At 41.6% G+C, this 15,989-nt stretch overlaps 1 protein-coding gene across 2 annotated transcripts in view; it reads left to right on the forward strand.

Moving 5' to 3' along the window:
- Itga6 (integrin subunit alpha 6) overlaps nt 1-15,989 on the forward strand; it is a 76,454-nt gene that overhangs the window by 25,178 nt on the left and 35,287 nt on the right. For both annotated transcript variants that reach the window (XM_008855268.3, XM_008855270.3), the window contains exons 2-5: nt 8,347-8,471; nt 10,260-10,339; nt 11,471-11,726; nt 14,386-14,517. In XM_008855268.3, coding sequence (XP_008853490.1) covers nt 8,347-8,471; nt 10,260-10,339; nt 11,471-11,726; nt 14,386-14,517 — 593 coding nt within the window. The remainder of the gene's footprint in view (nt 1-8,346; nt 8,472-10,259; nt 10,340-11,470; nt 11,727-14,385; nt 14,518-15,989) is intronic.

Here is a 15,989-nt window from a genome sequence, read left to right on the forward strand (position 1 = left end):
TGGTATTTTTCCCCACTCCTTCTATCCTTTAGGCATAATCCATTTAGGTGTTAGCTGTGTATCTGGTATATTGGGTGTGTAGTAAGAGATGCTGAAAGACATTGACCTTAAGGAAAAAAGGCTGGGATGGATCTGATTCCTTAAGAACTGAGCAGATTGTTACCTGTGGTTCTAGATAGTGAACTGATTTTCCAGGCTTGCCCTGGGCTCTTCAAGCTCTGCACTAAAAGGCAGAAGCAGATGGGATCTGGTGTTTGACCTTAACAGAGAAGCTAGTTAAGTCTGGACCCCTTCATGCAGGGCCTAGGAGGGAAGGGGGTAACCTGCTCTATAACAACTCCCTCCCAAACCAGGAGTCATACATAACTCTGAGAGGATTGGGAATGAGGAGTCAGAATCTGTAAGTGCCAGGTGTTATTACTCATCTCACCTCTATGCAAAGTAGCTGCTAGTGGTTAGCACCTTGATTTTTAAAAAGCCCCTATCATCACTTTTCTAGGAGTGAGGGGCAAGAGAGTAATAATGTAGACATTCTACAAAGCTTAAATGGATAACAATACAGAAAGATAAAGAACATATTTTTGGAACAAGAAATTTTAGTTTTATTTAAGTATAAACAGTACGTGCACGTACACTGTCTCTTCATTTTCTTCGCTGTGCAGCCTGGCATCTTGGTAACTGATGGTCAGCTAGGCTGTTCTTTCCATGATAGCTTTCTGAGTCCTGAAGGAAATATGAGCCGTCTCAGCACAGCTTCATTACATACCAAGAACACTTCTAGCTCCTTGATGCTATAGAGCTAGACTTTCGAGAAGCTACTGTGCAGACTGTGCTTTGTTTTCCTGTTGACCCCAGAATCAGGACTGAGTATCAGGATCTGACCCTTGAGTTTTCTATGGATCCTGTTGTAGTAGCTCTGGGTTTCTACCAGTTACAGTTAACTTTTACATACCTGTCAGACTGGTGCCAGGTGAACTTCTTAGTCTTCTTTTCAGTCATCTGAATAAGAGTCTGGGAGCATCTATGATACAATGGGGCCAGATGGAGCTCGCTTAAGTGTGGGTGGCCAGTGAGACTCTGAGTAGGAGATGGCTAAGAATGGGTTGTGACAGAGGTAGGAAAGGTTTAGACACGACACATTAAAAAATCCCACTTAAACTTCCAGATACTAAGGCTTCCAGGGCGAATGTTGGCACTTGGAGGATTAAGTCCTCCTGCCTGGTGTTTGAAGGGTGGCGTGCAGCCTGGCCTTGTGTTGGTGACTCAGGGCCAGCCAAACTGGTCTGGTCATGATAGTTTTGTGGGTCCTGGAGGCAATGGGTAGAGTAAAGCAGCAGCAAAGTAAGAGAAATCATCTAAAAAACGAAGGGAACTTTAGGAATACGTGCAGGTCAAATACTCAGACTTTTGAGAACTTAACAAATACATAAAAGAATAGTTATGTAGTAGGCATATTCAAACAAAAGGAGTTTCTAAGGATTATAGACGCGACTGCCAAAATCTACAAAATCTACTTTCAATAGGAACACCGAGAAATAAACTTGGAAATTATCCTAACCATAGAAAAGAAAAGAACATGAGAGAAAGGATTGATTGTCCCAGAAGTTTGATACCTAAGCAGCAGAGGTTCCAGAAAAAGGACAGAAAATGTACTGTGTGAAATGAGTCGTGCATGACTAGAGAAGTTTGCTGGGAGTGAATTTGCTGTCTTAGTGTGGATGAGGCTGTGAAGAATTTAGGTATGAATAAAGACTATATATAGACTCACACTGTCCAGGGTAAAGTGAGGACCTGAAAAGTCACCCTCAAAGGAATGAAAATCAGCAGAAGTTTTGCAGACCTCACTGAAGGCCAGAATGGGCTAGAACATGGCCATCAAAGTTCTGAAGAAATGAATTCTATACCCAGACTATCTAGGGGTAAGAACAAAATGCAGACAGTTTTAAATATATAGGCTTGGTTCGTTCGCTTGTGTACTCTTAGGACAGTAAGAAAATTGAGGAAAACATGTGATCCAGGTCAGAGCAGATTACCCCAGGGTAGCAGTGAAGGGGAGTCTAGCATGACTTGTAGAGCATGCCCACAAGAGTAACAGGCATACCGGAAGTGCCAAGGATTTGAGAGGAGTATCTGAGGAAGGACAAGGTCTTGATTTAATGTAAAACAGAAGATCAAGACTCCAATAAAGGTAAATGATGCCAGAAAAAAAGACTGGCGATGAGAAACACCAAGGAAATACAGAAGTCCTGGCCTAAACATGAAGCACACCACACAACTGATAGAACGGGAGAGAAGCAGGTCTGCTTGACTTCAACAGAAACAACTTCCTTCGAGGAAAGTAGACATCTGATTCTGATCTAGTCTCAGATCTATTTACAGCTAGGTTCAGTGCTGAATAATATTTACCTGACTATGTAAAAATAGATGACTGAATTGTGGTTACAAGACAAAAGATAAGTGTTACACAGTGCCTCTGGTCAAATATTAAAGGAGACAAATTAAAAGTATAGGAGAGAGGGTCAAAATGTCAAGAGCCCCCTCTCACCAACTGGGGAATTGAAGTGTTTTGTTTTGTGTTTTTAATCAAATGTTGGAAAGAAAACAGAAGTTTTAAATATTTTAAACCTAGTAAAGCAAATGGAACTAAATGCTAAATACAGAATAGAAAGTATCAAGGGGTTTAAGATCCTCCCTTATGGTATTATAGGACCATGATTACCTAAAACTGATTAATCAAGAAATGAACATCTTGCTCTGGAAACTGTTAATAAGTATGTTAAAGCTTTAATGAAATGCTTCTAAAAATAATAATAATAATAAAATAAAAAAGACAAAGCAAAAAAATGAACATTTTTTGGAGCTTGGGATGAGTTTGGAATCTGTTACTTTCTGCCCTGTTTTTTTTTTTTAATTTCTTACCATTGATATTTATGAGTTTAACAAAAATTAAATATTGAGCTTGAAGATGGGTTATAAATGTTAGAGTGACCCAGTTGCCTGGATAGTGCCATCTTCCAAATTTTCAGGTCTTAATTAGATGAACTCTGAAGACTGTGTTTTAAATTAAGCAATAATAGTGTCCTTGTTCTGATGAGGCAACAATTCACATTTACTGAGACAGAGCTATATGGCTAGAGGCAGAGTCTTTAATCCTTAAGGAAATGAATTATTGCCAAAGACAATGAAGCAAAGCTCCTATTGTCTTTAAAGCTTTAAGAGTACTCCATTGTTTAGAACATTTAACTGAAATAGCTGTCCTTGGGGGAGGATGTGAGTATTTGAGCTGTCCTTGGGGGAGGATGTGAGTATTTGAGTGGCAGTGGGGCCCACTTGGTGAATTTTGGGATAGCTTGAGGTTAATTGCATGGTGGTGGGTCCAGAGCCTTTATGTCAATAATCATGGTCTCCTTTGAAGGCCTGAATTTATATTACACTTTAAGTTACTGCTGTTTGACATTGCCTTTTACTATGTCAAAGTTTATTTCTTAAGGATGATGCTGTGGTTTTTCAAGTCTTGAGTTTTGTCTTTAAATGTTGCTTTCCAGTATGTTGAAATCTCCAGAGTTTTTATTTCAGCACTACTTTAAAAGTCAGTGGAAGGTAGATAATTGTGGCTCAAGCACTGGGAGGCTGAGACAGGTGGATGGTGAAGTCAATGGAAAACCCACCTCAAAAAATTTTTTGTCTCAAAAAAAAAGGTAAAAATAATAAAACATAGTAGAAGGGGCTATCTACTGACTCTGAGGCAAGCAATTTGGAAAGTGACTTTTCCTACTGTTAAACTGACCCTTGCCCTGTGTTGATAGAGTTTTCCCTTCTTTGGACCTAATATGGGAAAAGTTTTGGATGCTGTTCTGTTCCCAACGCTTCCCTTCCTACAAATGGGTGACTCACATCCCCTGGGCCTGTCATTCTGAATGTAGAACTGTTACTGTAGCTCAGGCTTCCTCCCTGCAGGATGGGCAAGCCAGTCAAGAGCCAGTCTGCTTAAGAGAGTCTCTGAGCAGTGTGGCATCTGCTGTCCTGGTCTTCGAGTTGACCTGGGAATCCTAGTCATTCCAGCGGAGCACCTGGTTTTCTCACTGAGCCATGTGGGCAGCTTGGAGCCCAGATATTACCAGAGAAGCACACTGGGAGGAACCAGAAAGAACTGGGATTTGCCCAGAACCCAGATTTGGGCACCAGTTGAGGGGTTCTTTGATGTGGGTTATCCCTCCACACCTTGGTGCACCTGGCAGCTCAGGAAGCAAAGTGTGCTGAGTGCTGTAAATCCACACCACAGCCCAAAGTGACTTCCCTGGTGTCACTGTTTGGACACTGCTCTATTTTTTTCATCCTGATAGAAGTATTTGGGGTGCGCAGGGATCCTGGGGCGCCAGCTGCTAGCGTGGCGACGGTCCCCTGCGCGCACCTGGAGGGCGGCGGTCCCGCAGCTCATCTGCCCTGCGTTGCTGGCGGGCCCCTGCTTCTCCGCTGTGGGTCTCTGCTACCGAGGCTGGAGTTTTGCCCCAATTTCACCCGTGCACTCTCTCTCTAAGTTCGGGGCCCATCAGCTGCCGGGTCACGAGGAGAGGTGCGGGACGGCTAAAGCTGGATTTCCTTGAGTCGATGATGACGGAAGGATAGCGCCCCCCGGGGAGGCTGGATCGTAGGCAATAAGACACGGGACTCAGCTTAGTCCGTGTTACAGCTCTTTATTCAGTGACTCAGCTCGGCTCCAAGTCTTGGTGATCCAGCTCCAGCTTCAATTATTGAGGAAAAACCAGGACACTTTATACCGTGGGGGTGGGAGTAAAAACCTTAGCTGATAGGTACTTTTAGGATGCCCCATTTACATGTGGCGGAAAGCTCCTGCCAGGCTGCCAGACTGCCAGAAAAATCACACAGGAAAAAAGGAGTCTCTGCATTTGAATCCGAGCCCGTGGGCTTTCCGGACATGAAGAGACTGCTACTTTACACAGCAGGAGTCCCCAACAGAGGTAGCCTCAGCTAATGGACAGTGACATCCTATGTTTAAGGCCAGTTCCAAGTGAGATAGATGAAGAGCTTTTGCTTATATCCAAACCAGGCAGGTAGGCTTTGAGAGTGAAACTCCTGCCAGTTGCTGGGGAGGTTGGGACAGCTTGTGCTTTTCTGTAACTCCCATTGCACCTGATCAGGGCCGTGTGGTTCTGGAGGCGCCCTCTGCTGGCAGGCACTCCCACCTACAGCTGCCTTGGGATCCAGAGGGCAGCCAAGTGCCCTCCTGTTTTGTCCCTTATGGGATGCACCCAAAGATGTGGAGACTGTGTAAAGATCCATGCAGGCAGAGCCCAAGGGAGGCACTGTGACAGCTGGCACCATCCCCCATAGGCGCATAGCTATTATTTTATGGTATTCTCTTCAAATTTATTGTCTTTATCCTCCACACAGCCCTGCTGCCCCCTCCTTTCTGTGTGGTCCACTTTCATTTGCAGTAGCTACCTCAGGTAAAATGGGAGGGCCTTGTGTACAAGAATGTGACATTGACACTTGAGAAATCTTGTCTGCCACAGGCCTTGTGACCAGCTTTTCATGTTGCTCTTTGCTCTATGCGTGTCAGCTTCCAGGATGAAGAAAGAAGAGACCAGGGACCAAGGAGAGAAGGGTTAGAGAAAGCCTACCACTATGAAGGCTTGCTCCTGGGGTGGGCGGGGGGATCAACTTCTACAGCTTTTTTTTAGATTTTGTGTGTGTGTGTGCACATGCACGTGCACGCACTTGCACACACCACATGTGTGGGTACAGTGGAGGCTAGAAGAGGGCATTGGATTTCTGAAGCTGCAATTACAGGCAGTTGTGAGCCATTGGACTTGACTATGGGGATCTGAACTCATACTCTGGAAGAGCAGCAAGCATTCTTAACTACTGAGCCATCTCTGCAGCCTCTCCATGGTTTTTTAAATCGCAGGAAACCTTGGAGCCCCTGTCCTATGCAGTGACTCAGAAAGGTTCAAGAGGTGACTAAAGCCTGAGGCTCCTTGGGGCTGCTTCTGACACTTCTCCCTTGAGTCAAGACTACCCACCAGGCTGTCCATCTCCAGCCCAACTTGTCAGGCTTTACTCCCCCATATCATCTAGCTCCTTACCTAGAAGCAAATGGCTTTGTGTGGGCTGTGCTCCCTCTGCCATGTCCAGCTCTGCGGTCACCTTCTGGTGACACTCCCTCAGAGGCAGTTGACCACAAAACACTTGTCCTTTTGTTCCCTCTACCTCCTTGTGGTTTTATGACCTATTTATGGATCTTGCACTCCCACTGGAGCGAGGGTTTGGAAGCAATTCCTTGTTCAACTTGGAAAGCCATTCCTTATGCATTTTGGGGGCTCTTGAAGAGTAAGTGAATCAATGAAGGAGTAAACAGGAAACAAGCCTGCCTTACCTGTAGGTAGTTTAGCGGCCCCTAGCATGTGTGTGTAACAAGGAAGTGGTTAGAGAAGAGGAAAAAATACAACCTAGGCTCACTGAGCTGTACTTCATAGCTGCCCCTTGGCAGTTGGTTACTCTTAACCCAGTTGCAGTTGGGCCCTGATTCTTTCTTCTCTCAACTTGTTAGGAATTAATGTTAAATCTGTCAACATACAGATGTTTCAATGTTTCATTGATAAAAGCTTGCTTTTTCAACCTGGTTTAAAGTTTTAAAGTCTTGAGTTGTGTTTCTTGGAAGCATTCTGAAGGAATGGAGATAGTGCTCCAAGGTGATTTCCATCCTGGCTACCCACAGGCTGTGAGAACTGCAGTTCAGCATACTGTAGTGCAGGCTCCCTCAGCTTCTGTGTATGCCTGGGGGCCCACTTTGCTTATTCCTCCTGGTACGCAGCACAGGGTTCATTCCCACAACTGCCCAAGCAACTAAACCTGCTCACTTCATGATTAAGGCCATCATGCCTCTCAAATAGTCATTGGAGCTCCTGAGGGCAGGGACAGAGTTACTGGGACAGGTGTGGTATGGACTCCTGTGACCTGGCCTTGCCCTCTACTGAGAAGTCTTCCAATACCAAGGACACTGCTGGCCCCTCTAAGTCTGCTTTGGTTCTGGACCTTAGTGAGTGCTGTTTTATTACTTCAGATGTGGGGGTTCACCTGCCCAGGGAGCTGAGAGTAAGGGCCATTTGGGGGCCACTTGTTCCCCCAGAAGCCACCGTCATTCTCCTGCTTCTGGGAGGATATGATTTCCCCTCCCCCTGGCTGCACCTGCTGCAGGGTATCCATTTAGTACACAGAAGCCTTTACTGGCATCCCAGCAGGGAGAAGGTGGTAGGAATTGTATTTGCTTTGTTCCTTTTGCACCTGACTGTGGGCTTCTCAGGGGCCAGGCATGGCTTGCTCTCTGTTCTGAAGGCTTGCTGTTTGTGCAGGCCTCTGTTCCCAGCTGTTTTCCCAGTCCCAGTCCAAAACCTCGGCCTCTGTTTCTCTCTGTGCGGTCAGACATGTGTTCTTGCTTTTTGTTTCTTGTTCTGGTTGTCCCATTAGTCAAGCAGACCCCAAAGGTGGCAAACTGGATGGTGAGTGAGCCTTATTGGGGGTGAAATAACAACATTTTGAAGATCACGAGTTTGGATTAGAGGCTGCTTCTCGGGGGAGGGGGGAGAGTAGGGTGGAAGGGAAGAGGAAATATATTTCACCTGGCACTGATCCCTGTGGGAGACTGGTTGATAAGGAAGGAGTTTGTCTTAGATGCCCATAGTAAACTGAGAAGACAGAACATAAAGTTCTGTACTTTAAATGCCCACTTGTCAGTTATATCCCCCAGTAAAGCTGGGGAAGAAGGAAAAAAAGAGAGACAGAGACTGCATGAATAATTTAGTTGTGTTGTATCTTGGGCAAAAGGTGGATTCTAAATCTGTAGGTGAACTGCTGTAAAGTTAGGTGTGTAGTCAAAGTGACCACTGGAAAAATCCCTCAGGAGGGTCCAGTGTTGGAAACCAACATAATCTACTTATTAAATGTCACGTGATGGTTGTTTTCCACCCAAAGTTGGAAGTGTTAGTTGTTCTGTTGAGTCCTGTACACTGTCTATGCTCTAAGAAAAGTGTTTTAAACACCAAAATCAAACCTAGTACAGCTGTTGGTTCTGTGAGTGAGAGACAAGCTCCTTTTCCCTTTGTTTTTAATCTCTCATCTTTGTGCCTCATCCCTGAGGGTGCATTTGCTTATGTTGTTGCACAGGCCAGTCACAGGGCTCTACCTTTGTTCTCCCTCACTTCTGAGCTGCTGAAAAATAAGTGAATCCCATGGTAAAGAATAATACTGATAGCTCTGGGTTCTTACTAATCTAAATGTTTAAAGTATATTACATTTAAATCCCCAAATTCTTTGTTTTGTCACCAGGTTGCTCGTGGGGGCACCTCGGGCAGAAGCCCTTCCGCTGCAGAGGGCGAACAGAACTGGGGGCCTGTACAGCTGTGACATCACCTCCCAGGGACCTTGCACGCGGATTGAATTTGATAATGATGGTGTGTCCTGCCCTCACCGCCCATCATTTGGCCAGCCTCCCTGTACCATACTTGACTTTCCATATGAAGGACAGGAGTCACAAGCGTGTATTCTTGCAGAGAGGACCTCTTCTAACTGCATCAGACTTGACTGTTTTTTGGCCCTGAAAATACTTACTTTCTAAATCACACTGAAATGAGTCATTTTGTTGCCTCTGCTTACCCTGGTTTGTTAACTAAAATAGTGTATTCATGTTGCCACCTAGTGTTACATTGAGGCTGTTGCAAAACTGGATTCATAGTGAAGAAAATTAAATGAGCCTGAATCAGTAAAAATAGCAAACATTATTCCTAAAAAATACTCAAGCAGTCAAAGCACCACTTGTTAAAATATTTGAGAGAAAGACTATTTTATCTATTTTTCTCTTATCTATTACTTATTATTTATTTTATTACACATTTATTTAGTATTTATTATTTCTCTTTATTTTTCCAATGCTGGGACTCTAACCCAGTGCCCTATGCTTGCTAGGCAAGTGCTCTACCACAAAGCTGCTACTCCAACCCTGAGAGACTATTTTAAGTATGAGGGCACTCTAACATGAGAGCTGATCAACAGGAATAGTATTTTCCCGATAGACTCTGATACATGAACTGATGAACTAAGGTGCCATCAGAATGACTCTTGAAAATCCTCAGGAGGACCCAGTGTTAGAAATTGACATGTCGTACCTATTAACTGTAATCTGGTAATTTTTTTCCATGCAGTGTTGGAAGTGGCACATGTTCTATGGAGTCCCATACACTGTCCTTGATCTGTGAAGAATGTTTTTAAACACCAGAATCATTCCAGTTCTGTTAGAGACAGGCTTATTTTCCATTTATTTTCATATCCCATTTTATGAGGCCTCTCGGTAGCTGGAAGATGCCATAATGTAGGCCAGATGTGTTACCATCTGATTTCCCTGATTTTCTGTAGGTTGAACAGAGCCATTAGTGTTCTGAGAAGCTTCTAAGAAAGCTTACTTGATGAGGGACCTAGGTTTACATGCAGGCTCATACTTATAAAGTTTCTGTCTTTTAGGAATAACATTATTTTACCCATTAGGAAATAATACACATTAACTGCAGGAAAGTTGTAAATACACAGATATATAAAGGAAGAAAATGCAAAATATGACTAATAATCTCAGTGCCTATACGTACTCTTTAATATTTGATTCTCATAAAGGAAGGCAAAAATAAAGGGGTCATATAGTAGGTTTAATTGATACTCCTATGAATACATGATGGTATTTATACTCGCTCCCTTGGTCCAAAAATGACTACATTTCTTTCCTTTTAAATGTTGATGAGCGATGTCACTTCTCAGTGGGTTCAAGGTTTTTTATGTCTTTCTTTCCACCCTCTCTTTCTGGCTAAGAAAAGAATAATTCATGCTGTTATATACAAAATTGAGGAGTAAATAGAAAAACACTAACTTTTAGTTAGTTTGGATTGTAGTTAGATCTCAAAGGCTGGATTTTACATTGCTGCTTCAAAGGGTATCTCTTGGAGGGCCATGTCTTACACAGTTTTTGAGTATCTTATGTATAGAACTTTTAAAAGAGCCACTCAGTAACCATTCATTCTTCTGTCCTCTTGAAATAAGAAATCATTTTTCTAGATTAAGTAGAATTTACTGAATAGCTAGACTCGGCGTTAAGACAGTTTGGAAGTGACTCCTTACATTTTTTGTTCCCCTGTTCATTCATAACCTGTCAGTCACTTGGAAGGTACTAACTGTGTAACCCATGTTGCTTTTCACAGCTGACCCTATGTCGGAAAGCAAGGAAGATCAGTGGATGGGGGTCACTGTCCAGAGTCAAGGTCCAGGGGGCAAAGTGGTGGTAAGTGTAGAAAAGTGTGTCCATTCCTCAGTGCTGTCCTAGTTATGGGCTTATAGCAGCGGACAAAACTTAGAACTCCTGGCTCCAGTGGGCTTTAAACTGCTCTAAGGAGGGGACTGATGCCAAGAAGAAACCAAACCTTTGTTTCTCCTGTGATTTCTGACATACCTTGAATCAGCCCTGCAACTTATTTTTCTTTAAAGTGTTCAGATTCAAAGAACTTAACATTTTTTGAATATCCCTAAATCACTACATGGTCTTCAAACAAAAGCAAAGCCAAACTATACACAACTTTCTGTCACAGGAACTAAATATGGGAATAGTCTTGGAAAGTAACATCAAGAAATTTTACTCTTCCTTATAATGTGGTGATCTTTCTGTTTTTCTTTCATAATCTGGATGCTGTAACAAAATTTGTCCAGAAATTTGAAAAAAATACGAATCTTAGTGAGCATTGAGTATTTATACTTAAGGGACGCATTATGGGAAACGAACTTGGATGTTGTATCTTCAGACATCCGGATTGTTACATGGAAGCCATGAATCCCCTGTAGAAATTACAGAGATTATTTTATCTCTTTTGGCAGGATAATTCTTTCTTCCTCTTAAAAATAGAGAATAATCTGAGAGCTCAGAATATAAACTAGGACCTATTATAAGGAAATAATGTGGGTAGAAAGAACATGTCTTTGTTTTAGCTGTGTTCACTTGATCTCTATGAAAATATGCCCATGCTTCTTTCTAGAACATAATTATTTTCATATAGGTGTGGAGGTTTTATAACCACTAAAAGCCAATTAAGTTAAGAAAATGAACTAAGAAGATGTTCCTTTGTTTACATGACAGGTGAATTTATAGATAAATGGCCTGTGACTATAGACTGGCTTTTCGGTATTTGGATTGGAACTTTACTCTTTGAATGAGAGTGAGAAGTCATGGTTCCTCTGTGCTTGTTAATGGCCTCCTTAATGGCATTTGGGAAGAAATTTGCTGCTTTGGGATCCAATCTTAGAATGAGGACATGTTTAACCATCTTATTTAGAATTAATCTCTTTATTATTGCTAAGTTTACCAGTTCTATGAATTTTTAAATAACAAGGTTTAGACATGAATATTTGCACTTGTTTGCAGACATGTGCTCATCGGTATGAAAAAAGGCAACATGTTAATACAAAGCAGGAGTCTCGAGACATCTTTGGAAGGTGTTATGTCCTGAGTCAGAACCTCAAGATTGAAGATGATATGGATGGAGGAGACTGGAGTTTTTGTGATGGCCGATTGAGAGGCCATGAAAAATTTGGTTCTTGTCAGCAAGGTGTAGCAGCCACTTTCACTAAAGACTTTCATTACATTGTGTTTGGAGCCCCGGGTACTTATAACTGGAAAGGTGTGTCCTTTATATTTATAGAAAGAAACCTATTATCAGTAAAATCCCTGTACTATGCACCATGGTTTAGTGCATTTTAAATGTGCTATAAAATGTTTGTATATTATAAAAGTGGGTAGGATATCAAAATCTCTGCTGTGAATTTTAACAATAATGGAAATGGTTTTAAGGTTGAGTTTTTTTTCCTTCTAGTAATATTTTATATTAGTGAGAGTAGTTTTTTTCTCTGAAAATTTAATAATTAGTTGCTTTATTGTTTTATATTTGTTCCTTGAAGCTAGGAATTCTCATTTTAAGTTAGTGATATGAAAACCAAGTAGGATTAAGGGCCATCCACAAAGAACCGTGTTAATATGGACATTTCATTATCTATTATCTTAGAAGTCATGTTTGACTAAACAAAGTAAGTTAAGAGAACAGATGACTGGGGAGTTCTGAGACAATGTTTGAAATAATAAGAAATAAAGTTGGTTGACAATATTATTTGCTGTTGTGATGGGAAAAGGAGAAAGTGGGAGGGAGGAGAATCAGCCACGTTTTAGAGTTAGATGAGTCTGGTCAGTTCCTTTAATAAAATTCAGTTTCTCTGAAAAATTAAGCAGATATAAAAGCTGCTGTATTCTAATGCAGCCAAGTTCTACTCCATGATGAAGAGATACACATCTGGTTTGGAAATAAAACTTTTTGAGAAATGAAAATATATCATAGTATTTTCATGAGTCAGGAAAAGCTAAGGAATATTTTTCTCTTTTCCAAGTTTTAAGCCTAGTCTGGTGGTGCAGGCCTGTAATCCTAGCTACTTGTGAGACTAAGGAAGGAGGAACACAAGTTCAAGGAAGCCTCTTCATTTTATTAAGATCCTATCTCAAAATAAAAAGAGGAGGGTGGTGATTGGCTCAGTGGTGAACAATACATGCTGCTATTACAGAGGATCCAAGTTCAGTTCCCAGCACCCATGTCAGGGAGCTCATGATCACCCATAACTCCAGTCCCAGAGGATCTCACACCCTCTTCTGGATTCTGTAGGCCTCTGTATGCACATGTACACACACACATGCACATGCACATGCACACACACACAATAACTTTTTGGAGGCCAGGAGTGGTGGTGCACGCCTTTAATCCCAGCACTTGGGAGGCAGAGGCAGGCAGATCTCTGTGAGTTCAAGGCCAGCCTGGTCTACATAGTGAGTTCCAGTACAGCTGGGGCTACAGGGAGATTCAACAAAGAGGAGTGGGGGGTGCTGGAGAGATGGCTCACCCGTTAAGAGCACCAGCTGCTCTCGCAGAGGACCCAGGTTCAATTGCCAGCTCCCATAAGGTGGCCAACAACTATCTGTAATTCCAGTTCCAAGGGAATCCAACACCCTCTTCTAACTCTGCAGGCATTGCATGGCACAGGTGCACTTGCACACATGCAGGCAATGCACTCATACACAGAAAATAAAATGGAAAAAAGAAAAAGAGGAGTGGGGATGTAGCCCAGTGGTAGAGCACTTGCCCGGCTGTGAAAGGTCTTAGGTTCAATTGTTCTAGTGCCACATAGACACACACACACACACACACACACACACACACACTCACACATACACACTCACACTCTTCCTAGGTTTTGTTTTTTGTTGGGTTTTTTGTTTGTTTATTTGTTTGAGGGTTTGCTTTTTTTGAGACAGGATCTCATTATGTAGTCCTCACTGGCCTGAAACTCACTATGTAGACAGCTGGCCTTAAAGTCAGAGATCTTCCTGCTTCTGCCTCATAAGTACTAGTATTAAAGACATGTACTACCATGCCTAGCAATTCCTAGTTTTAATTGTTCCTAAAAATGTTTCTTGAGATTATGACCCTCTGTATATCAATTCTTTTTCTTAAGATCATGGCCCTCTGTATATCAATTCTTTTTCTTAACACTGAGAGTAATTTCCTTTGTTCCCTACTCACATCTCTGACAGTCTTTCATATAACCAAAACTGTCAGGCTGTTTTTACCTAATCGAATTAATATTTTGAATTTAGAAATAGTTCTATTTTGGCAAGAACAGATGTCATTATGTTGTAAGACAGAACAGTAAAAACACTAATTAGAAATAATTTAATTCATGGAAAAATAAGTCTTCTGATTTATCAACCCTAACTTAAAATGCTGTCATTTTTAAAAGGACATTGTGATTTATGCTTTGATATAGTGAGGTATTTTTAATAATAGTAAGAATTTTTAAGAGATGAAATTTTGGTTAAAATAACTTGTAGAGATTAGTATATTAATTTCACTTTTACACTACAGAAAAGGAGACAGTGGGGGATTATAGAGATCATAAAGTACTATTTATATAAAGTCTGTGTCATTTAGATTTGTTTTTCTGTATATTTTGTTGACTAAGCAAATGTTGCATTTTCCATCTAATTTCATTGTAATATAAAGATAGTTCATTAAAATGCATAGATCATTTTTTTTTATTCCTAGAACAAATTTCTTTCACATAAAAGTTGACATGACCATGTTTAACAACCTTGAAAGTCACCTCTTCCTTCTTTCTTTATTCCAAATCTTTCTTCTTGTTCTCCCTGATAGCATGGGGCATGTTTATTAGGAACCATTTATTTTATTTTGTTTCATCTTTATTTTTTTGTTGCTGTTGTTTTCCATTTCATTCCTTTAGGAATTGTTCGTGTAGAGCAAAAGAATAACACTTTTTTTGATATGAACATCTTTGAAGATGGGCCTTATGAAGTTGGTGGAGAGACTGACCATGATGAAAGTCTTGTGCCTGTTCCTGCTAACAGTTACTTAGGTAGGAAGGAGCAGAGGTGGTATGCCTATTTCAGACACTGTGTGATTCTCCTTCCAAGAACCCACAGGCTAACAGGCCAGGTGGGCACCAGAGCATCTCTGCTTTGACCTCACCTTGGTGTGCTTGGAGATGTAGAAGCAAGCTGCCTGCTGGCTGGCTCCTCTTTTCTGGCCTATGGTTCCTCAAAACAGGAAGAATATATCATTATCCCCCAAATCATGTCTTCCCGCTCCAAAACGAACCCTTGTCTCCACACTAGGCCCTTCATTTTGCCATAAGAAAATGCCGGGGATGTTAACAGTAGACTTCTCAAGATACTCTTAAGAGCTCCACTTACAAAGTTACTTTTAAGTGGCAGGTCAAGGCTTCCAGGTCCTTCTTTGGTGATTGCCATTCTCCAAGGCTTGACTCTGCATCTGGAATTGGGGCTCCCATGTCAGAGGGCTGGGTGGGTGGTACAGGGGCTCTCCGGATGAGGCCAAGCAGTTCTGCTAACGTGGCTCAGAGGACACCCAGATTGTGTCTAAGTGCCAATTCCTTAACTCCTGAGGCTTGTTTGCATTACTAATGGTGTCCTAAATTATTCCTGTGCATTATGGTAATTACGCAAAGGCTTTTAAAAGCTTTAATTCTTGGTATGAGTTGACATAAAGAATAATTACTGTGCATTTCTTGGAAAAAAATGTAAAACATCTTCTAAACCTACATAGTAACCTATTTTTTAAAATGATGAGTGGGAGAGAAAAGTGTGCATATGGCTGTAGATATCACTGGAACAATAGAAGGTTAAAAAAAGCAGGCATGGATGTGTAAATAATTCCAAACAATAGGCTAGAGTAAACATACCATAAGTTCCTCTAATTGTATGAATACACATGAACAGTACTGATAATTAAAAGAAACACTTTCCAATTCATATACCATATCCCTTCAAATACACATCTGATAAGCAGGTATAGAAGGAAAAGGACATTTATATGCATTGCTTATTGCTAAGCACCTGTTACTTATGTGAGTCAGGTGCTCTGTGCTTTCCATGCTTCACTAATAAAAGATTGTTCCCTCCCTTTGTTTACTGGTGAGTAATGCTGTGACTCTGGGAGCTTAAGTTTCTAGCCCAAGGTCATACCATTAATAATCCCCCCAGCCAAAGGGAGAGATACTTGTGAAAATCAAGGATCTGGGAAGTAGCTGGATGCATGAATGGTCTCCTAGTGACCTTGCAGGGCAAGAAAGGAGCTCATGGGCAAGGAGTGTCAAGGTAAAAGTCTTTTCAAGGAAAATAGCACAAACCAGTACTCTATTTGGACATATATTAACCAGCAACCTCTCTTAATTCAAATGTATTATGTAGGGATTATTTATGATGAGAGGCATTTAATATTAATTGTTCTCACCAACAACAAATCAGTTTGGTCTTTCAGATGCTTCAGGGTTTCATAAGCATAGCTGCTGGTAGAACATAGGGAACT

The sequence above is a fragment of the Nannospalax galili genome, unplaced genomic scaffold, assembly GCF_000622305.1.
Source record: "Nannospalax galili isolate Female #2095 unplaced genomic scaffold, S.galili_v1.0 scaffold346, whole genome shotgun sequence".
Classification (NCBI taxonomy): domain Eukaryota; kingdom Metazoa; phylum Chordata; class Mammalia; order Rodentia; family Spalacidae; genus Nannospalax; species Nannospalax galili.